At 45.2% G+C, this 27371-nt stretch overlaps 1 protein-coding gene across 4 annotated transcripts in view; it reads left to right on the top strand.

Moving 5' to 3' along the window:
- Positions 1-27371, top strand: part of MTRR (5-methyltetrahydrofolate-homocysteine methyltransferase reductase) — a 123280-nt gene that overhangs the window by 32217 nt on the left and 63692 nt on the right. For all 4 annotated transcript variants that reach the window (XR_013345233.1, XM_077810804.1, XM_077810806.1 and 1 more), the window contains 2 exons: positions 1831-1984; positions 26251-26336. Coding sequence is in view for 3 of the 4 variants with exons in the window: in XM_077810804.1 (XP_077666930.1) it covers positions 1831-1984; positions 26251-26336 (240 nt within the window). In the remaining variant the exon portion in view is untranslated. The remainder of the gene's footprint in view (positions 1-1830; positions 1985-26250; positions 26337-27371) is intronic.

The raw sequence follows: 27371 nt of genomic DNA, 5'->3' as shown, positions 1-27371 counted from the left end.
TAATGAATATGTTGAACAGCACTGGTTCTGGTACAGATCCCTGAGGGACACTGCTATTTACCACTCTCCATTCTGAAGATTGACCATTTATTCCTACCCTTTGTTTCCTGTCTTTGAACCAGTTCCTGAGCCATGAGAGGACATTCCTTCTTATCCCATTACTGCTTACTTTGCTTAAGAGTCTTTAGTGAAGAACCTTGTCAAAGGTTTTCTGAAAGTTCAAGTGTGCTATATCCACTGGATCACCCTTGTCTTCATGTTTAATCCCCTTAGAGAATTCTAATACATTGGTGAGGCCTGATTTCCCTTTAGAAAAGCTTTGTTGTCTCTTCTCCAACAAATAGTGTTCATCTGTGTGTCTAATAATTCTGTTCTTTACTATAGTTTCATCCAGTTTGCCTGGTATTTTAATGTAAGCTTACCAGCCGGTAATTACCAGGATCGTCTTTGGGGCAATTTTAAAAAATTGGTGTAACATTAGTTATCCTCTGGTTATCAGGTACAAAAGCAGATTTAAATGATAGGTTACATACCACAGTTAGGTCTTGTGCAATTTTATATTTGAGTTCCTTCAGAACTCTTGGGTTAATGCCATGTTGTCCTGGTGACTTATTACTGTTTAATTTCTTGATTTGTTCCAAAACCACCTCCTATTGATGCTTCACTCTGGGATACTTCCTCAGATTTGTCACCAAAAAAAGAATGGTTCGGGTGTGGGAATCTTTCTTTCATCCTCTGCAGTGAAAACTGATGCAAAAAATTTATTTAGCTTCTCCACAATTATCATATCTTCCTTGCATGCTCCTTTAGCACCTTGGTCGTTCAGTGGCCCCAGTAATTGTTTGACAGGCTTCCTGCTTCTGATGTACTTAAATGAAAAACTAACATTTTTTTGTCTTTGGTCAGTTGTTTTTCAAATTATTTTTTTTTTTGGCATGCCTAATTATACTTTACCTTTTGACTTGCTAGAGTTTATGCTCCTTTATATTTTCCTAAGTAGGATTTAACTTTCCTTTTTTAAAGGATGCCGTTTTGTCTCTAAACACTTACTTTACTTTGTTTAGTCATGATGGTACATTTTGGTCCTCTTACTATATTTTTTAATTTGGAGTATATATTTAATTTGAGCCTCTATTATAATGTTTTTAAAAGGTTTCTATGCATCTTACAGACATTTCAGTTTTTGTGTCTGTACCTTTTAACTAGCTTCCTTGGTTTTGTGTAGTTTTGTGCTACTGTGGTGGGCTTCTTTGGGCCCCACAAGGATATTAAATTGAATTATACTATGGTTGCTGTTAACAATCGGTTCAGCTATATTCACCTCTTGAGTCAGATGCTCTGCTCCACTTAAGACTTAAGCATTCATTAGCATCATGTACCTTCGCTTAGGATTAAGTCCATCAGTCAACATCATGCACCTCAGCCAAATAAAGAGACTACGACCTCTTATTTATATTATAGTGGTAGCCATATTATTTAGTTCTCCAGACATAGAAAAACAATATACACAACTAATGATGAATTGGGGCCTCTTGTATATACAAATCTCCTTGTAAACACATTTTTTTCTGCATAAACTGTTTAACTGGGCTTATTTTATATATTTGAAAAACTCTTCAACCAGTAAGAGAATAGGTTTCCTAAGTAGAAAGCTTAAATTTAAAAAGAAAAGGTTACATGCTTATATTTCTGATGTACCAGGGCCAAATATAATAAAAATATAAAACGATGGTATAGTCTTTAACAGCAGGATTTTGTTTTATGAGTGTGGAGAATATGGGCCATGGTTTATTACACAGCTTTATTTAAAAAAAAAAATCTTTATCTTAGAAAACAACATTTTGCTACCAACCTGGAGATGCCTTCTGTGTCATATGCCCCAACAATCCCAAGGAGGTGCAAGAACTTCTTCATATCTTGGGACTTTCAGAAAGGAAAGAGTGCGTTGTTTGCTTAAAGATTAAACAAGCCACTAAAAAGAAAGGTAATGTATAATGCACTATTAAGCAACAAATAATGCTTGTTTGCCTATTTAAATATAATGGAAGCTCATAGGTGTGAACATTTTGGCTTGAATTTTTCAACGGTTAGGACATTTGGTCATTTAATCTTATTGGCACTTAAAAAAAAAAAGTGCGGGGATGGGTTTGCAAAACACTGGCCATGATTTTACTAGGTATCTCTCTAACAATCAGGAGCCTGTCCTGGTGAAACAAACTATTTTACTAAGATTACGTTTGTAATTTTTAAATCTGTGTGCTCTTCTTCGAGTGTCCTTTGCATATTGGATATGTGCTGACTAGTGCCTTTGACCAGTGCAGCCTTCTACTAGTATTGCCTGTTAGAGCACTCCTCCTTGCCCCTTCCCTCAGCGTTCTAGCACATTCTGAGAATGGGGCTGTACAAGGTGGCATGGCAGTGGTTGCTCCCTCAGTTCCTTCCAGCCACATGACCAGATGTGAGCATTCTTTGGATTCAAGATCCTTAGTAAGATACGTGCCTTACTTTTTAAATAGTTAGACATTTGTAAATAGTTAATGTTAGTATTGGTATTACTGTTACTTAGCTATGGTGGATCCAAAGATCAAGAAATATGGATTTAAAAGATGTGCATTATCACACAGTTTTTCCGGCATCAGATGCCCATGCTCCGTGCCTAAAATGCTTAGGAAAAGGGCATTCTCCTATTGCTTGTACTATCTGTTGGTCTTTCACATCATGAACTAGAAGGAAGAGGCAGAACAGGCTCCAGGCCTTCCTTCTGCTAGAAGTCTTATGAGTTAAAATCTCCAGTTCTGACATTTCTAAGACTTTTTTTTCTAAATTTCTAAGGAACATGAAAATAAGAGGCCGGCTCCAGGCTCAGATCCTACTCCTCAGGGAATTCTGCACAGAATTTCATTTCTCCCTACCCCGCCCTATAATTGGCACTGCAGAGCTGCTGGCCACCACTGGGAGTCACTGAACATGGGAGAGCCCAACTCCCCATCTCGCAGTGCGCCTGCACTGGAGATGTGGGCAGGTTGCGGTTCCCAGGTTTGCCAGCCTTCCTCGGTCACGTAGTGCAGCCAGGCCTCTTCCCTGTGTGGTAGCTGCCAAAGCCAGCGAGTTGCACCCCATGGGGAGCTCCGTGGAGGGCCTGCTGCTTTCTGGGAGGTGAGACTGAGAGTAACTAGGGAGAGACACATGCCTCGAGTTGTTCCGGGGGCGGCTAAACCTTTAAATTGTGCCCCATCACTATCAGCAGGTATGGGTCGTCTCTGTACGACAATAATGAAGCTGGATGGGTTGGAGCCTGTGACTGGGCTCTGAGGGGAGGAGTGTGGGTGTGTGGTCCCTTGGCTAGGCTCCCGGGTGGGGAGGGGGCGGGAAGCTGGTGTGCGGGTGTTTGGGTCAGGGGGGTTCCACGTAACTCCTTCCAGCACCCTTCAACTACACCTTTCCAGTACATACACATGCCTCCAGAACCCTCCAAATGCCCCTTCCTAGTACGTACATATGTTCTAGCGAAAGGATAGGCAGATATTCTCCAGTTCAGTCTACAATTGCTGGTTTGGACCCATTGTCAGTACTGCCTTGTCTATCTCAAGACAATCTAGTCACTGCAGATTCACCACGTTTCAGACTTAACTGCAGGAACCCCCTGGACACCTGGGTGTACCGAGACTTGTATAAATTCCTCCCTGACCCACAGACTCCACTTCTTTTTGGCCCAGATCTCCTGAGGGTTGTCCTTACTCCAGAGGAGGAGTCTCGTTGTCCCAGGAGCTGTCTCACCTCCAACCATCTGGCAGGAGTGGCTTGGTACAACGGCACCACTGCTATTGATGGAGCAGTTCTTGGACTCTGATAAATGAAAGGAGATGTTCACAACAGTATATCCACAGAGCCAGTTGAGCCCTGATAGATAGTCAAGGAGGGGTTATGCTTACCATTCTGTTGGGTATGACCCCCTGGTCTTCCTGCCCCCCTCCCCTCCGCCCCGCGTCATTGGTACCAATTTGCTTGGGGTCCCCCACAACTCATTAATCCCTCTTTCTTGCCTTATTGGAGTCCATGGGATCATTATGGCAGGCATCCGGGCCACTCTTAAGAATTATACCACTCCTCTCCCTCTTGCCAGCTAGTTCTGTCAGTGTACAAGAACTGGATGCACAAGTACCAACAGTTCCAACGGTTGTGTCTTCATCTTCCTTGGATGAGGCAGTCACTCCTTTGCCTTCTCCACTGGATAACCACTGCTGGTACCAAGAGCTGTTAGAAAGAGTTGCCAGTGACGTACAGATCCCATTAGAGGAGGTCCAGGACCCTTAACACCAGCTCCTGGACATCTTGCAACTGCAGGGACCAAGTAAGTTGGCCATGCCTTTCAATGAAGCCGTACTATAACTGGCTAGAGTAGTATGCCATGCTCCAGCATCCTGGGCCTCTACCCGGAAAAGGGCTGAGAAACAGTATTTTGTTCCTGCGAAAGGGGCTGAATTCTTATTCTCTCATTCTGCCCCCCAGCTTGCTGGTGGTTCAGGTAGCTGTTTGAAAGGGCTCAGTCACACTCTAAAATGGCAGATAAAGGCTCTAAAGACTGGACCTCTTGTGGGGGAAGGTCTTCTCCAGAGGCCTGCAATTTCATGTCACTAACTTCCAAGTGGCGTTAGTGAAATACAATTTTAATACTTATTCCAGGCTTGCAAACTTCAGAGATAAGCTTCTCACAGAAGGCAGGACTCAATTTCTGTCTATTTTAGATGAGGGGAAGCTAGTGGCACAAGTAGCCCTCCAGGCTTCAGTCGATGCAGTGGACACAGCTTCCAGAAGTTTGGCTGCTAGTCTAGTCATGAGGAGGGATTCCTGGCTGCAATTGTTAGGGTTTCAGAGGGAGGTCCAAAACACCACCCAAGGCCTCCCTTTTGATTAGCTGAATCTCTTCAAAGAGAAAATGGATGAGTCCCTGCACTCACTAAAAGATTTTAGATTGACTCTGCATTCCCTGGGGATTTATACTCCAGCCCCCAGGAGGAAACACCCAATGCAATCCTATAGCCTGAGGTCACTCCCTCCTTATGCACCTCATTACCAGTGCACAACTGAGTCTCTGTGGCTATGCTAAAAGATTCAGAAGCCTCGCTTCTTGGCCCCCTCTACTGCCACAGCCTCTACTCACTCTCAGCCACCAGATAAGAGCCACTTTAGACATATTGGTAGAGACTTGCGTACCTCACTGATGCCAAGCACCCTTCCCCTATCACCTATGGAGGCCATCTTACACCCTTTGCCCACAACTGGAACAAGATCACTATGGGTTCTGGAGATTATCCACCAGGGATACTCCGTAGAGTTTCTGTCCTTCCCTCCTCACAAACCCACTTGCTGGTCCCCCCACTTGGTGCTGTGGCGTGTTATTTGTGCTGCAGCATTGTTAGTGCTGCTGGTGTTGCTGTTCTTGGAGCTCTGATGCACTGTCTACTAGTGCAGCTCACACCATGTTAATTCAGCAGACTTCGATGTAATTCATCAGAAAGGCCATAGGCTTGGTTCAATGGCAAAGGTGCTCAGCCAGGATTATTGTTGACAAAGCACGGTATTAGCATCCCATAAGATCTACAGGTACACTAACGTGTATGCCCATGACAATGGTACCAGCTCAGTCAGGACACTAGGATCCTGTCCCTTAGGCTAGGACAAAGCTGCTCCTATGACTTCTCCTTTTGTTATGTTGATACAAACAAGTATTACGCTCCAGACACGGTTAGTTATCACCCTTATCTTTATACCCAGCTAATTCAAACAAAACCATTCTCTCCAGTCAGGAATGTGCTTACTTGGTGTTAGCTAGTACCTGTGTGATGGTGTTTTGCCAAGGCCAGGCCTACTCTGGTTCACAGCCTTTGGTTCATGCTTTTAGTTATGCTTAGTGCTCCAGCAAGGCCTACACGAGATAATTGTTCAGTGGAAGGATAATCTCTTTTACACCGAGGAGCAATAGAATGTGTTTTGTCTCATTACTAGGGGAGAGGGTGGTTCTCCCTGTTGTTTCCTAATTCTCCCCTCCCCCCCACCCCCCCAAAAAAAAAAAAAAAGTAGGGAGGGTGGACACCCATCCTGGACCTTTGGCAACTCAACATTTTTATTCCAAAGCTGGAGTTTCAGATGATTATGGTGGCATCTAAAATCCCCTCCCTTCATGAAAAGATGTGGTTCACAGCTTTTGATATGAAGGACACATTTCCATGTGGACATTCACCCATCACACAGGAAGTTCCTGCGTTTTATGGTAAGCCAGGAACGCTTCCCGATTCAAATCCTCCCCTTTGGGCTGGCTATGGAGCCCAGAGTATTTACAAAGGTTTTCTCTGGGGTAGCCATTCAGATGAAATGCCAGGGTATTCCCATATCTGGACGACTGGCTCCTGAAAGACCGATCTCGTCAGGAGGTCAGGTTGGCGACAGGGTTTCTATTAAACTTTTAGCAGCCCTAGGCCTTTGCATAAACAAAGAAAAGTCTGTTTTGTTACCCACAAGGTCAATAAACTCTATTTCTGCAAGAGCATTCCTCCCCTCAAAAAGGCTTCATACTATGAACAACCTGATTTCACACATCACCCACAGACCACAAATCACAGTGCATAATCACAAATCACAGTGCAAATCACAGTGCTGCTCTCTGTTAGGCCGTATGGCTGCATGACTCCTTTTGCCAGACTCCACTTGTAATGCTTGCAGGCTTAGCTCCACTGGATCTATCAACCAAATAATGACCACATCAACTCCAGGATAGTCATTCCCACCCATTATCACCTCCTTAATGTGGTGGTTCAACCCGGAAAAGGTCATGGTGGGAGTTCCCTTCTGAACTCCCACACCTATGGCCACCATTTTGACAGTTCTCCCTTTGAGGGTGAGGTTCTCAGCTGGACAATCACACTGCTCAGGGCACCTGGACCCCACGAGAGACCAGCAGAACTGAGAGTGGTCCACTTCACATGCAAGGCCTTCCTTCCACTTTTATGTTCACTCCATATACAGGTAATGTTGGACAAAATCATTAAGGTAGTCTATATAAATAGACAGGGATGAGCAAGATCTTGTCCCCTCTGCCAGGAAGCCCTCAGACTTTGGAACTGGTGGGTCAGGAACTGCATCACTGTATAGTCAAAAAGAAAAGGTGTACTAGTGGCACCTGGCATTTCTTTTTGCGAATACAGACTAACACGGCTGCTACTCTGAAACTGTATAGTCAGTGTGTCTTCCCTGGCAGACAAATTAAGCTGAAGCTTCTTCATAGACCATGAATGGGAGATTCGCAACACTGTCCTAAACCAGATATTTACACAGTAGGGTACTCTGCTATGGAACCTCTTTGTATCCCAAACTAAAAGGCAGCTGCTCCTATGTTGCTCCAGGGGAGCTATGGGTTGCGACTCCCAAGGTGATACTCTGCTGATGTCCTGGACGAAGAGCCTCAGATATGCCTTTCCTCCCATTCCGCTGCTTCCACGGGTCGTAGGGAAGATATGCTGCAACAAAACCGACATCATTCCCCAACACCCCACTGGCCCAGACATTCTGCTCATAGAACTTCTAACAGTGTGTGCCATCCCACCAATTGGAATCTGCCTGTTCCCCTATCTACTAACCCAGGATGGGAGGAAGACCAAGCATCCCGAAGTGGGCTCTCTCCACCTCATGGCCTGGTTTTTGAGTGGGCATCAGAAATAGAATGCTCGTGTTTGGCTCCTATTCAGGTTTTCCTTAACCAGAATAGAAAAGAGTCTACTAGAACCTGCTATCGGGCCAAGTAGAGATGCTTTTCAGCCTGGGCACAATTACATCAATGTTCTCCAGATACTGTAAGCATCCTGATTGTTTTAGACTATCTCCTGTCCCTGAAAACTTCAGGTCTCTTTCTCAGTTCACTAAGAGTACCGCTAGCAGCGATTTAGTGCCTTTCTCACTCCTGTGGAAGGATGCTCGAGCTTTACTCACCCAACTACGGTACAATTCATGAAAGACCTGATCAGGACCTTCTCACAAATGTTTAAACCTACCCCTGAGTTGCACCTTAACCTTGTCCTGTCCAAGATCATTAGTCCTCTTTCAGACCCCTGGAGACTTGTACCATGGCCCACCTGTCCATTAAGGTGGCATTCTTAGTAGCTATCATCTCAGCTAGGAGGGTTAGCAAGCTCAGAGCCATATGGTGGACCTTCCTTATAAAGTGGACCTTCCTTATAAACCTTACAAAGAAAAGGTTTCTTTCTGACTACATCCCAAGTTTCTCCACTAGACTGTTTCTGAGCTCCACATTAATTAAATGTTACTTACCTGTATTTTCCCCAAAACCCCATGCTTCCTCTGAAGACAAGAGACTTTGCTCTCTTGATATCCAGTGTGTCCTGGCGTTCTACCTGCAAAGAATAAGCCTATTAAGAAATCATTGAGACTCTTTATCACCATAGCAAAGAGATTGGGGGAGCAAGCCATATCCTTCTAGGGGATTTCTAAATGGGTCCCAAGGTGAATCTTAAGAGTGCTACAAGATAGCAAATATTCCTCCCCTTGGGGGTGTCACACCTCATTCCACGTGAGCACAAGCTGCGTCCATGGCATCCCTTTCAGACGTTCTGCGGCAGGACATCTGTAGAGCGGCCACCTCGAGTTTGATCGACACGGCTGCAATGCACTATACTCTAGTTCATGCCATGGCTGCTAAAGCAGTGGAATCATCAGTATTGCAAGCATCTTTGCTGCCAGCTTCCTCACCAGCCTCCAGTCTGAACACTGCTTGCCAATCACCCATACATGAAATACACATAGGGACCATCACTCAAGAAATGGAGGCTCCTTACTGTAACTGGAGGTTCTTGATGTGTGGTCCCTATTTGTATTCCACTCCTTCACCTCCATATGCTCTGCTTCAGATCCTGTTGGATTTGTGGTAAGAAGAAGAACTGGAGGGGTATTGACCCACACTGCCTGTTATATTCTTGGTTGGGAAGACTAGGAGAGCTACTGTGCATGTGTGGGCCAATGAAAGCTGCTGTTCTGGACTTGCGTGCCTGGCCTGCATGCATACTCCATGTGTGGAATACAAATAGGGATCATACATCTCAAAGAACTCCAGTTACAGTAAGTAACCTTCACTTTCTGCTAACACTGTTTCGTAATTCCAAAGAAAGAGGTCTTCAGCCAATCCTGGATCCGAGGAGACTAAACAGAACATTCTGAAGCGAAACCTTTAGATGTACAACTCTAGAATCCATTATCCCCTCCCTCTCCTATCTAGATTGCTTTGCTGTTCTCAATCTCAAAGAAGCTGACTTTCATATGTTGATAAGACCATCACACAGAAAGGGTCTTTGTGTTTCCATAATGCAGGACCTTTTCCAATGCAGGGTCCTCCCTTTTGGTCTTTTTACAGTGTACCCTAAGTCTTTACAACCTGACTGTCTGTAGTGGCAGCTTTTCTGAGAAGACAGGAGGCTTTTGTTTTTCCATATTTAGATTATTGGCTCTGAAAAGTTGCTTCTAAAGACTAACTGAAGGAATTGCTCAATTCATATGCTCTCTGTTCCAAAGATTGGCATTTTTGATAAACAAAAAGAATTCTCTAATGACATTTTCACAAAATATCCTTTTCTTAGGAGCACTTCTTGACTCCAAAATGGCAAAAGCTGACCTTCTGGAGGAGAAGTTCCTAAAGATGAAATCTACCAATCATTCTCTACTTCAGAGTCCATCTTAGAAAGTAAAGTTCTTCCTCTTCCCACCGGTTCTTATGGCATCAGTGACATCAGTCACAGCTTATGCAATACTAAAGATGAGGCCTCTTCAACACTGGTTAGCAAGAAGCTTCAGACCTGCAAATACAAATGTGAATCTAATAACGTTCCAGAGAAAATCCAGAAAACTTTCTTGTGGTGGATGGACCAAGAAAATGTATGGAGCTGAGTGATGCTCAGCCCTCTCTTTTTCCATGATAATTAAAACAGACATCTCAAAAAGAGGCTGGGTGCGCGCACCTCAACAATTTTGTAACAAGTCGTCTCTGGAATAAGGAGTAGCGTCACCTTCATCTCATTGTTCTGGAGTTAAGAGCAATTCATTTGATGCTCAGCTCATTCTTCCCTCAAATGCAAGGATCTGTGGTTCAAGTGGCCACAGATAATATGAGAGCAATATATCATGTAAACAAACAGGTGACCCTGCTCATGATAACTTTGCAAGGAAGCAATGAAACTTTGGGATTGGTGTATACTTCATGAGATTTATGCAGTGCCTCTGCATGTGACAGGAAGTCTCAACCAGTTTGTTGATCAACTAAGCAGAGACTCTTCCCAGATGTATAAATGGTCATTGAAAGACTCTGTGATCTGGGACATTTTTGTTATTTTGGGCACTCCAAATATAGACGTGCCACAAGATTTACCAAATGTATTGTTTTTGTTCAAGAGCAGGAGTGAACACTTACTCTCTAATAGATGCATTCCTTCTCATTTGGGGTACAGATCTAATGTATATGCTTTCCCACCATTCTCTTCAATGTTAATGGTTGTAAAGATCAGCCAAGATGATACTTGTCACCCCTGTGTGGCCGAGACAGTAGTGGTTCCTTCTTTTCAAAGGGAACTACAGACGCTTATAGAAAAGGAATACTTGTGGCACCTTAGAGACTAACCAATTTATTTGAGCATAAGCTTTCGTGAGCTACAGCATGCATCCGATGAAGTGAGCTGTAGCTCACGAAAGCTTATGCTCAAATAAATTGGTTAGTCTCTAAGGTGCCGCAAGTGCTCCTTTTCTTTTTGCGAATACAGACTAACACAGCTGCTACTCTGAAACAGATGCTTATGTTTGTCACTGGATCTTCTATCACAGTAGGAATGGAAAGTGCATCATCCAGGTCTACTTTCATTGGGTCTGATAATGTGAGCAATAAGATTCTGACAGAATTAGAGATGTAGATGTACATGTTTTACTTAATGCTACAAGACAACAAACAGAAAATGTTATGATTTAAAATGAAAAAGATTTCCACTGTAGGTATTAGATAAGGGTATTGATCCTATGTCAGCTCCTGTTCAATCCATGTTAGATTTATTTGCTCTTTCCAAAGAATAAAGGTTTATCTATTACATCACTTGGGGTATATTTAGCCACAATTGCAGCATTTTGTATAACAATAGATCTATACTCTTGCATAAAATTAAGAGGGTTCTGAAAGAGTTATTAAATCTCTATCCCCCATGAGAAAGCATACCCCATCATGAAATTCAAACCTAATGTTATCACAGATTGTCTTCACCCTTTGAACTTTTATCATTTTATTCTCTATTTCATCTTTCGATTAAGACTGCGTTTATTATAGCAATAACATTGACCACGAAAGTTAGTGAACATCATGCCTTAGTGGTCCTCCATTTACAGTTTTTCATAAAGTAGTTTTGTCCCCGCACAGAATTTACCAAAAGTAATTTTTCATTTCCATGTCAATCAATCCATTAGTCTACCAGTGTTTTTCCCCAGACCACATTCAAGTAATGGCAAGTCAGAATTACTCTATTTGGATGCTAAAAGATACTTAGGACCATGGATTTTAGATTTTTATGCAAACTGTTTCATATGTGGGTAACTATGAAGGAAATAACATCTGTGCATAAGTGGGATCTTAGGTGGGTCAGATAATATATATTGGAAAGTTTTATAAAAATGCCTCACAATCTCCTCCTGCTCTGCTGAGAGCACACTCCGCTAGAGGAATTGCTGCTTCTGTAGCATGTATAAGGCATTCCCCACTAATTCAAATGTGTAAAAGCAGCCATGTGGATTTCAATACATATGTTTACTAAGCAGTGTGTGTTAGCATCAGGTGACCAGTTTGGTAGATTGGTTCTGTAGTCCTTGTTTAATTAGGACTTTTTTACCCACTGTCCCTCTTTCGATATATACTGCTGACTAAACTGTCCCAAGAGTGGGGACATGCAGAATACACTCAAGAAATAAAGGTTATTTGTAACCAAAGTTATGAGATGAATTAGGATATTCACACTCTCTGCCTTCCTTTTTTTCTTTTCTGCAGAGTTGTAACTACTCACAACTCTACATTGTTACTCAGTATTTTGTTCAGTTCTGGGCACCACATTTCAGGAAAGTTGTGGATAAATTGGAGAAAGTCCAAAGGAGAGCAACAAAAATGATTAAAGGTCGAGAAAATATGACCTATGAGGAAAGATTGAAAAAATTGGGTTAGTTTAGTCTGGAGGAGAGAAGACCGAGGGGGGACATAAGTTTTCAAGTAGATAAAGATTGTTGCGAGGAGGAGGGAGAAAAATTATTCTTAACCTCTGAGGATAGGACAAGAAGCAGTGGGCTTAAATTGTAGCACAACGGTTTAGGTTGGACTTTAGGAAAAACTTCCTAACTGTCAGGGTCGTTAAACGCTGAAATAAATTGCCTAGGGAGGTTGTGTAATCTCCATCATGGGAGGTTTTTAAGAGCAGGTTAGACAGTCACCTGTCAGGGATGGTCTAGATAATACTCAGTCCTGCCTTGAGTGCAGGGGCCTGGACTAGAAGACCTCTCGAGGTACCTTCCAGCTCTATGATGCTGTGATTAGCAGTGGACGGAACTGAGGCGCCACTGCTGCTGCGTGCACCCCCCCCCTTGTAGTCCCACTGTCGGAACGTGCTCGAACGCTAAGGGGGAGGATGGGGCTGGGGTGGGTGAATGTTCTAATGGGCACCACTAATCGAAGGCTGCCCCGCTCAATAGCATGAGCTGGCACATAGCCGAAAGGTGTGAATATGCAGAGTCCATCTTGAAAAACCTCAGTTACAAGTAAGTAACCTTAATTTATTACAATCGGCAAATATAGCACATTGACTAAAGATTAATTTGCCCAGCCTTTGCAGTGTCTTGACTAAACGGCAATAGAAACATCTCGTTTATATTTTTTGTTAATTATTAGTTGATAGTAGGTTTGCCAAAGAACAATGTAGGGCCAGATCCTTCATGACCCCTGAACATGCAGGGCCAGATATGCCTTCCCACATCCTTCCCTTGTATGGCCCCCAGCTCCCTTTTTGCTGCACTGGTGGTGCAAGCAAGCTGTAAAGGTGCCTTAATGGGCCTACTGGGATCCAGCTGTAGTGACGCAGCTCGGCTAAACCCAAGGATTGAGGACTCAAAACGTAGTTCAGTTTCCATATTCCATCCACTATTTACACACCCCAAGAGGTGTGTAGTCCCTTCAAGTCAGATTCAAGGCACATTGATGTAGGATGTAGTGATGTAGTAGGATGGTGAGGGGAGGCTTGAACTGCAGCTGCTCAGCCTGTCCAGGCTGTGATAAGTAGCCAGAGAAATTCAATCTCTAGGGTTGTTAATGTAGCACCTTTGACGAGCCCTAAATTTGGCACTACCCAGAAAAAAAAAATGAAACTGAAATGTAGTTCAGTTTCCATGTTTGTGTGTTGTTCGTTTGTGAAATGCTGTACTTGTAAATTGCTCAGTATAAATAATAATGAAAAGGGAAGATTATGCTTTTGTGATCTATTGCTGTTTAAAACACTTCAGTGAGCAAGTTTCTTACTTGGTTGTTTTTATTTCCTGTATATATGGTATGTGTGTATGAAGTATAGAGACTGCTGCTATGGTTGAAGTCAGTTATCAACTTTTCAAAAACTTCTCCTTCTGCAACCCAGTGTCTCCTACAGTTCTGGCTGTCCGAGCTGTTCTCATCTCTCTGTACCTTGCGGAAATGGATTGGTGTTTTGGCGCTGCAGTCTGGCCACTCTCTCTGCTCCCACTTGCAGCTAGATTGTCTGCTTCCACAGCAGCAGACAGTGGCAGTCTCTTTTGCGCCTGCTCTTACTTTTACTACTTCTATTTTAACTTTTCTGCCCAGATTTTTTGGGCAGTGGGGAGCAATGTTCTCCCTCCTCAGCATTACATCTCCTCCCTGGATCAGGGGTTTAGCCCTCCCTGAGACTCCATTTCAGCATCTTCCTGCTGTCTTCTCAGACCCTTACAGGAATAGCAGAGCAGCCAAGAAAGCACTGGGTCAAATCCAAGCACTGTTCTATATGTGAGGCAGCCTTCCTAGGTTCAGCAGATGGTAAGTAGTGCATCCAGCCTTCCAGTCCTAACTCAGTTAGATCCTGCAGCTGCAAGTCAGACAGGCAGGTATAGTCCCCTACCCAATGAGGCAGTCACAACCCCGACTGAGAAAAATGGACCAGGAACCCTAGGGCAGAGCAGGGAGAGGTTCCAAAAGTGAGGAGGACCCTGACCAATTGACTCAGAGGGTAAGTCCCAGAACAAAGAATGGAGGCTTGTGAGGCCATAGGTTTCCCCTCCCATCTCCTCCCCCAAGTTTTAAAGTGCGTCCCAAGCACCCTGGGGAAAGTAGCAGGGCTTTCAATTAGTCCTCTCCTTCCCAAGTCGACCAGGAGGATCTTACGGGTCCCCCCCCAAGCAGGGGGAATGGGACCCACTGGGGAAGGATACCGAGGCAAACCTTTCAAGACCTTAAGGGAGGCAAGCAGCAAAAGGCCTCACCAAAGCTGCAGCAGAGCATCTATATTCCCAAAGTGTGCAAAAAAGGTTTAAAAAAAAATATCTAAAAAGGGGAAGAAAAAGCACAAACAATCCAGGATATATGCCTTTTCTTCCTTCTCCTCCAATGAGGAGGGTGAGCTGTCCGGCTCTGAAACCTGAGCAGGCTCCTGTGATTTAGCCTCGGAGTAAAATCCTCCCCAAGGCTGCAAGACCCTTTCAGTCCTCTGAGGAAGTGATTAGGGATGAATGGAACAAGCCTGGTGAGGCAAGCGTATTAATAAGGGTGACCTCAGGCACTATAACATTCAAGAACCAAACGACCAATGGTGCTGAGACACTGTAAGTTGATGCCAGCGTCCCTTGCCAGGGGTATGGTTATTTCCTCAGAAGGGGAGTTCTACTTTAGGGACCCCATGAATGGAAAGATGACCCCGTGAGGCCACTCTCTAAAAGGGCTTTGAAGCCGCCTCTGCCACTTCTAAACACCCCTGGCAGCTACCTGCTTTGAAAGAGTATCTCATTCCTGACTGGAAAATCTCAAAGGCCTTAAGGACTGAGATCTCCCAAAACATGGCTCCACTTTAAAGAAAGTCTCCCTAGCAACAGTATTTGTAGCTGACGCCTCCTTGGATGCAGCATGGTTCTCAGGCTGAGCCATGGCTTCCAGCTCAGTAGCCAGTTGCCACCTCTGGCACTGACCCTAGAAGGTGGGAAATCAGTCAAAATGCTCAGCCAAGTTTACAGGCTCCCTCCTGTTTGGAGAAAAGCTGGATAAGATGGTGGCTATGGCAAAATCCACAGTCTCTCCCTTTGCAACCAGGTGGTCTCAGGAGAGAATCTAGACCAGCCTTCAAAGAGGGTCTCCTTTTACTCCTTGTCAGCACAGAGCTACCAGTGAAGGGACAACAGATTCCTCAAGGGAACACAGTGGAATCAAGGTCCAGGGCTCCCCCCAAAATCTGACAAAGATTGCATAGGCCTCGGCTTAGCTGAAGCTAGGGGGCAGGATTTCTCATTTCCTAGAGGAATGGTTTTCATTGACCATAGACAAGTAGGTCAGGGAAATAATGAACCAGGGATACTCCCTCAGCTGTGGGCTCAACTACATCCATTCTTTATTCAGTCACCCAGCTTCAACACCCCATAAACAATCTGATCCAGAATGAAATACCTCATCTAATAGACTGTGTTCCCTCAGAAGAAAGATTCTCTGGGTTTTACTCCATCCTCTTCATTGTACAGAAGTGAATGGGAGATATCAGAGCCATTCCTGACCTCAAAAGGCTCAAGTGGATGAAGAAAATTTAGTTTTGGGTGCAGTCTCTGGGCTCTACAATGTCATCCCTGCTCTATGGGGATTTCTTGACTTCAGTTGATCTAGTAGTAGGCATCTTGCAGTGTAGAGAGACCATGGGTGTGCGCCCCTCAGAGGTATACTCAGTTGATTTTATGGCAGCTGAAGAGGCCCACTCAAGAGAGACAATCTCTGCTGCATCGGTCATATTTAAAGGTGATGTTTTGACCCTTTGGGCTCTGCCTTCTATGAGCTCTTTTCTCCTCTGCTAAGCTGGACTGCTTCCTCTTCTAACTCCGGAGACCTTTGTTAAGCTCTTGTTTCCAAAGGCTGTGGTCTTGAGTGTGATCTTCCCATTTGTTCACATCTATGTCCGTTTCTTTGAGGTCTCGCTTGCATGCATCCTTGAAACACCATTTTGGGCGTCATTTGGTTCTTTTTCCAGATGCCAATTCACCATAGAGGAAGTCCTTTGGGACGCACCCATCATTCATTTGGCACATATGCCCAAGCCAGAGGAGGCGTCTCTGTTTGAGGAGTGTTTGCATGCTTTGTATGCTGGCCCATTTGAGCATCTCAGTGTTGGTGACTCTGTCCCTCCAGGAGATTCCAGAGATTCAATGAAGGTAACACATATGAAAGCTGTTGAGCCTCTTTTCCTGATGAGCGTATAAAGTCCATAAGATTCAGTAGATTTAGCAGAAACATATCCCCATATCCCCATCAGACTCTGCCTTTGCATACTTCTGAGGTTCACCTATGGCAGGACACGTTGTCAATACTGAACACTCCTTTTCACCGTGTCTTTGGCCTCCAGGGTTTTTACAAAGATATTGGGGTTGATAGTAGCCAGACTCAGGTGTCGGGGAACTCATTATTCCCCTTCCTGGATGACATCCTGATCAAAGCTCCATCGCATTCAGCAGCATACAGGGCCACGTCTCAGATGTTGATTTTCCTTCAGAAGTACAGCTTCATCATTAGTACCAAGAAAAATTCTCTGGTTCCACCCAGAAATTTATTTTCTTGCCCTGGAGCTGTAGGAGACCTACCATAGCATTATGTCTCCAACTGCTAGGTCGCGTAGTGTTTGTGCATAGGGATCACTCCACCAGCACAATCACACATCAGAAGTCTTCAAGGTTGGCACCAAGGTTGGCTAAAGGTTTAGCACCTCTTCCTAGAACACATGAAAGATCAAATACGGGCTCCAAAACAGGTATTCAACTCCTTACATTGGTGGTCAGCCCACAACATTGTCTGCAAAGATATAGCCATCTGCCTTCCAGATCCTTTAGTCCTGGCAACTGATACCAGCCTGGAGGGCTGGGGAGCTCATTTGGAGACCCAGATAGCTCAGGGCTGCTGGAGCTAAAAGGAAAAGGCTCACAACATAAACCTTGGAGAGTTGAGAATGGTTAAGCTAGCTCTGCAAAAGTTCCAGCCCATCCTAAAGGGCAACCATGTCCTAGTTCATTCAGGCAATATGACTATGATAGTATATTTAAATAACCAGGGGGACCAACAAGTTCGGCACTACAATGAAAATAATGAGGTGGGCGGAACAGTTCTTCCTTTTCCTCGGAGCAAACCACATCAAAGGAGACCTGAACCAAAAGGTAGACTGGCTCAGCAGGCCCAGGGTCAACAAGCCCTAATGGGGTCAGAATCAGGAGGTTTTCAGTCTCCTCAATCTCATCATTCAGATGTTTCACCTCTCTTTGACTGACCTGTCCATGAATTGTACAAATGTAAATAGGCCAAAATTCCTCCTAAGGGAGGTAGATTCCAGATCTATGGGGACAGATGCCTTATCGCACAGGTGGCTGCAGGGCATACCTTCCAAGTTTCCACCCTTTTCATTACTGAAAAATAAAATGAGAACAGACAACAGGTGATACTGATAACTCCTCATTGGCTGAGAAGACCTTGATTCTTAGACCTAACGGGGCTGACACTGGAGTCTGTACTCCAGTTCCCATGGATACCAGGCATCCTCTCGCAAAGTCCTCTTCCTTATCTGGACCCAAAACGGCTACAACAAACAGTCTGGTTATTGCGAGGGAAGCACTAGAAGGTCTTGGTCTGTCCTCAGGAGTCATTAAGATGTTGATTACAGCTAGGAGAGTATCAACATTAAAAGTATCTTGTCCAGATTCAATGACAATTGCCAAAAGCTCAATGGAAATTCCAGGAATTCCAACCAGCGTTCCCTCTAATTTTCTCCATCCATGTGCGGAATAAATTTTATGCGCACAGAAGTATGTGCGCATGTGCGCCACCAGTAGAAACAAACCTAGATATAATATATATTTTTAAAAAGTTACCATAGGGATAATTACTTCAGTCGGGACAGGTTAGGCATTTTAGAACTCACTACTCAAAGAATTAAATTTAAGTGTAAGAGAAATGAAAATAATGAAATTCATAGACCAGTCAAAACACTAAAATAACACACTTTGAAAGAATAAAATTACAGAGAATATATCTGTATTGCAAGAAGTACCAAGAAGTAACAACAATAATAATACAAGTATGTTTTTGGAGATGAGTGTGAAAGAGACTGTGTGCGCGACTTGGAGACAGTGCGCGTGCTGGCTGCTGGGGAAGTTTCTGAGAAATGTCATGTGCTGTCTCTTTAAGGCACTCAGTGAAAGGCACCTCCTGCTCTGTCCTGAGCCCTGTTGTCTCCCATCCCCCGCTCTGCAGAGATGGGGTACATGGGCATGGGGGAGGGGGGAGAGAGAGTATGAGTGAGAGAGACAAAGACTGTCTGAGCTGGCTGCTGGGGAAGTCTCAGAAACCGGGCGCTGTCTGTTTTAAGAAAGGCACTCAATCACTCACTCTTCAGACTGCAGCAGCTCTGAGTCATCCTTACCCAGGCTGTCCCTTCTCCCCTGCTCTGCGGAGATGGGGGACAGGGGCAGGGGAGAGGGACACCCTGACGTCAGCGTCCCCCCCCCCCCTGCTCTGTACATCCAGCAGGAGGGTTCTGGGAGCAGCTGCAATACAGCAATGAGGCTGCAAAGCAGCGCGGGGGAGGGACACCTGAACACACACTGCTGGATAAGCGCACTCTGCTAATCAACTGGGTGGCACTTGAATCTCTCCTGGGTGGCTGCCCAACCACGTAGCTTACAGGGAACACAGATTTCAACCATTCTGGACTTGTTCCAAGACGGCATGGACAGAGGCCGTCAGTCCAGTACCATTGCATATCAAATGTCTGCTCTTAGGTAGCAGGCTATTTGCAAAATCCTCAGACTCCCTGGCACACAGTCTACAAGTAGCCACATTGCTTTGAGCAGTCCAATAAGCCACACCATCAGTCAGGCAGCTATTCCCAAAATGGCACCTTCCACTCATTTTGAGACTCTGACTTCAGTGTTGGCCTTTTATTTATCTATTAACACTTGTTTCTTAGTAGCTGTCACATCTGCCAGGCGAGTGTTGAAATTGGCAGCCTTATCTATACAGGAGCTTTACTTTGTGTTACACGAGGATCAGGTGGAGCTAAGGGCACCAGAATTCTGTCTTCCTAAAGTAAATTCCTCCTTCCATACTCTCCAACAAGTTGTGGTTCTTTTATTCTGTCCAAAACACAATATCCAACTGAACAGGTGTGGCACACCTTAGAGATCAGAGGAGTGTTGAAAACCTATCTCAAGTGAACAGACTCCACAAGAATATTGGGCTCCCTATTTGTGTCCTTCCACCTGAAATGCCAGGGATTCAGAGCTTTCAAGTTCTCCATTGCTAGGTGGATTAGAATATGTATTCTGGAAGCCTACAGATCTTCAGAGATTCCTGTCCCGGAAGGGATCAAGGCTCACTTCATGAGTTCCTTAGCAACCTCATGACAGAATGACCAAATGTGTCCACTTCAGAAATTTGAGGAGCAGCTCTGACGGGGTTCCCGGTGAGCAACCTGGACTGTGGGACCACTGAGCCCTCCCAACCAACCAACCAACCTGGGTGGCCTCTCACACTGTGATGCTGATGTCAATCTCCAAGCCTCTGATAGGCACTGCACTCACACATTCAGGGATGCACCCAACTGAGTTTCATGAATGATTTCCCAGCCACTCATGAACTATCAATAGGGAGGCTTCAGCCAATTCTCTCCCGTCTTGCACCCCAGAACTGTACCGTCTTGCACTGGTCAGAAGTCTGGCCAGTGTAAGTTTATTACCTAGTTTGCCATTTTGTCAAAGGAAAGTGGATGTGCACCAGCCTTTGTAACCTGAGCTCAGGTTTCCCAAGCACTTTAGACAAACTCACTGGTAAGCATAAAACATTAAAGTAAGTTTATTAACTACAAAAAAAATTAAATGATTATAAGTGGTAGGCATAAAGGTCAGAGAGAGTTACCTTAAGAAAATAAAAAGTAAACATGCATCCTAAACTTTTAGTCTAAGCAAGAGTTGAATCAAACACCTTTTCTCACCTGGACAGATGGTACAAACAGGCTATAGTCCCTCAACACGAAGGCTGGGAATACCTTCCAACCTGGGACCAAACTTCCCTAGTTCAAATTCTTTGTCTTTCAGACCTTCTTCCAGCTATTGAGATTGTGGGGCGGGGGAGAGACCCAGTGATTATGTCACCGTCTCTCTTTTTATCCCTTCTTCCAGCTACTAGAAAGATCCTTGCAGTTATGTGGAGGTCAGGCAGTTCCCAGTGGTCAAGCAGTATTGTGCATGCGCCTTCTCTGGAAGCCTCTGGGATAGTGGATTGTGTGTTGATGAGCCAATAACAACTGTCTGGCTATCGATGACTACTCCTTTGTTGTAACTGAAAGGCTCGTTGTGGGTGTTTCCAACCTCTCAACATATTTCAGTAACACAAATAGTAATACTTCATAACTTCACATACAGTGATAGTACATACTATCCAACAGATCAGATCAAAACTTACAAAATGGTACCTCGCAAGGCATACTTTGTATAAAACATATAATCAAATCACAGTGGTGAATATGGGGGTTCCAGGGTGCTACTTTGATGTACAGAGTGTCACTTGGTCTACAATTATAACACCTTCATTAAACACTACAAGGTGGACCTTTTATCTTCTGCAGAGACTTCCTTTGGCAGGTAGATGCTGCAGGCAGTGGCCCAGAAATAGACTTTTGAGAGAGCTCACAAAAAGGGGGATACTTCTTTCCTACCAGACTTTTGTTTCATAATCCTCCCTACATCTCTTCACTGGTCGCTACTTCCCAGACATTCAGAATTGTGGGAGACGCTGTGCTGTAGAACAGAAGATTTCTTACTGATGATGATCATTCTGCTTGCAGCATCTTCCACAGTTCTACCCACCCTGGATGGCTCATGACTTAAGAGTCAGATACTAAATAGAATCGTTACCATATGACTGTCTTCTTTGGTCTAATGTACACAGTTATTTCATTATCTCTGGCATATCTGTTGTTGGTGTTATATAAATTTTATAGCTGGGGAATAGTGGGAGCAGAGGAGGTGTGGCCAGAGCATATGGTGCCAAAACACTGATCCGCCTCCTTGAGCTGCAGGGAGCAGCCTAGATGTCCAGAATTGTGGAATATGCTGCTAGCAGAAATTATTGTTAAGAAATTTTCCATTCTGTGTGCTAAGGGCCACAAATCCGTTACAGTTGATGCTTTATGCTGTTTGCATCTTGGGGGCAGTACCAGACCCATCAGTCACTGGCAGCAGAAGTTTGCCCCACTCTCTAAAGTTTCCTCAAGATTGTTCTGCCTACAACTGGCCAGTTGCTCAGCCAGACCTTGCAGCTACAGGTCTTTTCCGAGGAAAATGCCAAACTTTATTTCAAATGTTTAGACTAATGGGCTCGGGAATGTGTCTGTCTAATTCCCAGCCAGGTCCAAAGGAGGAGATTGTCTCCTCAGCTCTGCTCCTCCTCCTGAGACATTTGCAGCAGATGTTGCTTCAGGAAGCGAACTAGGCTGAGAAGGGGGTCTGTGTGTCTGCTCTATTTCTCCTCCCTAATCCTGCCTTCCCCTCAAGAGAAATCCCATTGAGTTGAGGTTTCAGAGTAACAGCCGTGTAGTGAGCTGTAGCTCACGAAAGCTTATGCTCAAATAAATTGGTTAGTCTCTAAGGTGCCACAAGTACTCCTTTTCTTATTGAGTTGAGGGTAAGACTTCACACTATATTAGCAGCTGATGAGCAGTCATTCTGTGCAGCTTTAGTGTTGTTTTGCAGTGTGGCTGCTCTCACTGTAACTACGTTAACTTGAGAGGAGTTAACTTGAGCTAATTGCAGTAAAGATGTAGCCTTAGAGGTCAGTGGGGTGTGGCAAAGTTGCAGCTTCCACAATCCATAGACCTCCCAAACCCTCCCATTGTAATGGAGAGCATAGGGGAAAACTTTGGAGAGCCTCTCTCCATGGAGATTTTTCCATCACATTGGAGGTGGCAATAAGGCCTTGAAAATTCAGCAGTAAAGCATATAGTAATGTGTGTTTAACAAACCCTATTATTTTATTTCATAGAATCATAGAATCATAGAATATCAGGGTTGGAAGGGACCCCTGAAGGTCATCTAGTCCAACCCCCTGCTCGAAGCAGGACCAATTCCCAGTTAAATCATCCCAGCCAGGGCTTTGTCAAGCCTGACCTTAAAAACTTCCAAGGAAGGAGATTCCACCACCTCCCTAGGCAACGCATTCCAGTGTTTCACCACCCTCTTAGTGAAAAAGTTTTTCCTAATATCCAATCTAAACCTCCCCCACTGCAACTTGAGACCATTACTCCTCGTTCTGTCATCTGCTACCACTGAGAACAGTCTAGAGCCATCCTCTTTGGAACCCCCTTTCAGGTAGTTGAAAGCAGCTATCAAATCCCCCCTCATTCTTCTCTTCTGCAGGCTAAACAATCCCAGCTCCCTCAGCCTCTCCTCATAAGTCATGTGTTCTAGACCCCTAATCATTTTTGTTGCCCTTCGCTGGACTCTCTCCAATTTATCCACATCCTTCTTGTAGCGTGGGGCCCAAAACTGGACACAGTACTCCAGATGAGGCCTCACCAATGTCGAATAGAGGGGGACGATCACGTCCCTCTATCTGCTCGCTATGCCCCTACTTATACATCCCAAAATGCCATTGGCCGCCTTGGCAACAAGGGCACACTGCTGACTCATATCCAGCTTCTCATCCACTGTCACCCCTAGGTCCTTTTCCGCAGAACTGCTGCCTAGCCATTCGGTCCCTAGTCTGTAGCGGTGCATTGGATTCTTCCGTCCTAAGTGCAGGACCCTGCACTTATCCTTATTGAACCTCATCAGATTTCTTTTGGCCCAATCCTCCAATTTGTCTAGGTCCTTCTGTATCCTATCCCTCCCCTCCAGCGTATCTACCACTCCTCCCAGTTTAGCATCGTCCGCAAATTTGCTGAGAGTGCAATCCACACCATCCTCCAGATCATTTATGAAGATATTGAACAAAACCGGCCCCAGGACCGACCCCTGGGGCACTCCACTTGACACCGGCTGCCAACTAGACATGGAGCCATTGATCACTACCCGTTGAGCCCGACAATCTAGCCAGCTTTCTACCCACCTTATAGTGCATTCATCCAGCCCATACTTCCTTAACTTGCTGACAAGAATACTGTGGGAGACCGTGTCAAAAGCTTTGCTAAAGTCAAGAAACAATACATCCACTGCTTTCCCTTCATCCACAGAACCAGTAATCTCATGATAAAAGGCGATTAGATTAGTCAGGCATGACCTTCCCTTGGTGAATCCATGCTGGCTGTTCCTGATCACTTTCCTCTCATGCAAGTACTTCAGGATTGATTCTTTGAGGACCTGCTCCATGATTTTTCCAGGGACTGAGGTGAGGCTGACTGGCCTGTAGTTCCCAGGATCCTCCTTCTTCCCTTTTTTAAAGATTGGCACTACATTAGCCTTTTTCCAGTCATCGGGGACTTCCCCGGTTCGCCACGAGTTTTCAAAGATAATGGCCAATGGCTCTGCAATCACAGCCGCCAATTCCTTCAGCACTCTCGGATGCAACTCGTCCGGCCCCATGGACTTGTGCACGTCCAGCTTTTCTAAATAGTCCCTAACCACCTCTATCTCCACAGAGGGCTGGCCATCTCTTCCCCATTTTGTGATGCCCAGCGTAGCAGTCTGGGAGCTGACCTTGTTAGTGAAAACAGAGGCAAAAAAAGCATTGAGTACATTAGCTTTTTCCACATCCTCTGTCACTAGGTTGCCTCCCTCATTCAGTAAGGGGCCCACACTTTCCTTGGCTTTCTTCTTGTTACCAACATACCTGAAGAAACCCTTCTTGTTACTCTTGACATCTCTCGCTAGCTGCTGCTCCAGGTGCGATTTGGCCCTCCTGACCTTCCACTTCTTGTAAGCTTCTTTTTTATGTTTAAGATCCGCTAGGATTTCACCGTTAAGCCAAGCTGGTCGCCTGCCATATTTACTATTCTTTCGACTCATTGGGATGGTTTGTCCCTGTAACCTCAACAGGGATTCCTTGAAATACAGCCAGCTCTCCTGGACTCCTTTCCCCTTCAAGTTAGTCCCCCAGGGGATCCTGGCCATCCGTTCCCTGAGGGAGTCGAAGTCTGCTTTCCTGAAGTCCAGGGTCCGTATCCTGCTGCTTACCTTTCTTCCCTGCGTCAGGATCCTGAACTCAACCAACTCATGGTCACTGCCTCCCAGGTTCCCATCCACTTTTGCTTCCCCCACTAATTCTACCCGGTTTGTGAGCAGCAGGTCAAGAAAAGCGCCCCCCCTAGTTGGCTCCTCTAGCACTTGCACCAGGAAATTGTCCCCTACGCTTTCCAAAAACTTCCTGGATTGTCTATGCACCGCTGTATTGCTCTCCCAGCAGATATCAGGAAAATTAAAGTCACCCATGAGAATCAGGGCATGCAATCTAGTAGCTTCCGTGAGCTGCCGGAAGAAAGCCTCATCTACCTCATCCCCCTGGTCCGGTGGTCTATAGCAGACTCCCACCACTACATCACTCCTGTTGCTCACACTTCTAAACTTAATCCAGAGACACTCAGGTTTTTCTACAGTTTCGTACCGGAGCTCTGAGCAGTCATACTGCTCCCTTACATACAGGGCTACTCCCCCACCTTTTCTGCCCTGCCTGTCCTTCCTGAACAGTTTATAACCATCCATGACAGTACTCCAGTCATGTGAGTTATCCCACCAAGTCTCTGTGATTCCAATCACATCATAGTTCCTTGACATCACCAGGACCTCCAGTTCTCCCTGCTTGTTTCCAAGGCTTTGTGCATTCGTATATAAGCACTTGAGATAACCTGTTGATTGCCCCTCATTCCCAGTATGAGGCAGGAGCCCTCCCCTCACAGACATTCCTGCCTGTGCTTCCTCCCGGTATCCCGCTTTCCCACTTACCTCAGGGCTTTGGTCTCCTTCCCCCGGTGAACCTAGTTTAAAGCCCTCCTCACTAGGTTAGCCAGCCTGCTGGCAAAGATGCTCTTCCCTCTCTTCGTAAGATGGAGCCCGTCTCTGCCCAGCACTCCTCCTTCATGGAACACCATCCCATGGTCAAAGAATCCAAAGCCTTCTCTCCGACACCACCTGCGTAGCCAATCGTTGACTTCCACGATTTGACGGTCCCTACCCAGGCCTTTTCCTTCCACGGGGAGGATGGACGAGAACACCACTTGCGCCTCAAACTCCTTTATCCTTCTTCCCAGAGCCACGTAGTCCGCAGTGATCCGCTCAAGGTCATTCTTGGCAGTATCATTGGTGCCCACGTGGAGAAGCAGGAAGGGGTAGCGATCCGAGGGCTTGATGAGTCTCGGCAGTCTCTCCGTCACATCGCGAATCTTAGCCCCCGGCAAGCAGCAGACTTCTCGGTTTTCCTGGTCAGGGCGGCAGATAGATGACTCAGTCCCCCGGAGGAGAGAGTCCCCGACCACCACCACCCGCCTTCTCCTCTTGGGAGTGGTGGTCGTGGAACCCCCAACCTCAGGACATCGCATCTCATGCCTTCCAACCAGCGGAATCTCCTTCTGCTTTCTTGCCCCAGACATATCATCTGGTCCACTCTCCGCAACGGTACCTGTGGAGAGAACATGAAAGCGGTTAGTTACCTGTGTCTGTGTTACTGGAACCCGGACATTCCGCTTACCTCTTCTGGAGGTCACATGTTGCCAAGCTTCTTCACTGGCCTCTTGGCTCCTCTGTGCAACCTGCTCTATATCTTTAGATTTCACACCTTTTCAGTAAGCTTGAGTTCTATGGTAGGTTCTTCACTAGAGAATATTGTCTAGCTATAAAAATGCCAGTAATTCAGAATATGAAGTTCAGTTTAACTCTGATATTTCTTTAAAGAACAAATGCATTGTGAAATTTATTGCTGGCTTTAACTAATTTAATTTCCATTTCTCCACTCCACAGGAGCAGCTCCAGAGCATATACCTAAAGGAAGTACTGTGGAATTTATTCTTACCTGGTGTCTGGAAATAAGAGCAGTTCCCAAAAAGGTTTTTATATCTTGCTTTGCTGTTTTTAAGAAAAGATCTTATAGATTTCAAGCCCAGAAGGGACCATTGTGATAATCCAGTCTGACCATAACACAGGTTGTAGAACTATCCCAAAATAATTCCTAGAGCATAGTTCTTAGAAGAACATCCAGTCTTGATTTAAAAATTTTTTGTGATGGAGAATCCACCATGAACCTTGATAAATTTTTCCAGTGGTTAATTACCATCGCTGTTAAAAATTGACCTTATTTCCAGTCTAAATTTGTCTACCTCCAAATTCCAGCCATTTGATCATGTTATACCTTTCTTTGCTAGACTGAAGAGCCCATTATCAAAAGGGTATGTCTACACTACGAAATTAGGTCGAATTTATAGAAGTCGATTTTTATAGAAGTGATTTTATACAGTCGATTGTGTGTGTCCCCACTAAGCGCATTAAGTCAGTGGAGAGCGTCCACAGTACCATGACTAGCGTCGACTTTCGGAGCATTGCACTGTGGGTAGCTATCCCACAGTTCCCGCAGTCTCCGCCGCCCATTGGAATTCTGGGTTAAGCTCCCAATGTCTGATGGGGCAAAAACATTGTCGCGGGTGTTTTTGGGTACATGTTGTCAGTCACCCCTCCCTCCATGAAAGCAATGGCAGACAATCTTTTCGCACCTTTTTTCCATGCGGGCGCCACACTGCTTTCAGCAGACGGTGCAGTAGGACTGCAAACCATAGTCATCCACCCCTTCCGCTGCAACTCTGCTCTCCTGCAGACGCCATACCACGGCAAGCGTGGAGCCCGCTCAGATCACCATGGCAGTTATGAGCATTGTAAACACCTTGTGCATTATCCTGCACTATGTGCAGAACCAGAACCTGCAAAAGCAGGCGAGGAGGCGATGGCAGCACGGTGATGAGAATGATGAGGACATGGACACAGACTTCTCTCAAAGTATGGGCCCTGGCAATTTGGACATCCTGGTGGCAATGGGGCAGGCTCAAGCCATGGAATGCTGATTCTGGGCCCAGGAAACAAGTACAGACTGG

Source organism: Eretmochelys imbricata, chromosome 2, assembly GCF_965152235.1.
Source record: "Eretmochelys imbricata isolate rEreImb1 chromosome 2, rEreImb1.hap1, whole genome shotgun sequence".
Classification (NCBI taxonomy): domain Eukaryota; kingdom Metazoa; phylum Chordata; order Testudines; family Cheloniidae; genus Eretmochelys; species Eretmochelys imbricata.
The sequence above is the reverse complement of the archived record's forward strand: the minus strand, read 5'-3'. Positions and strand labels throughout refer to the sequence as shown.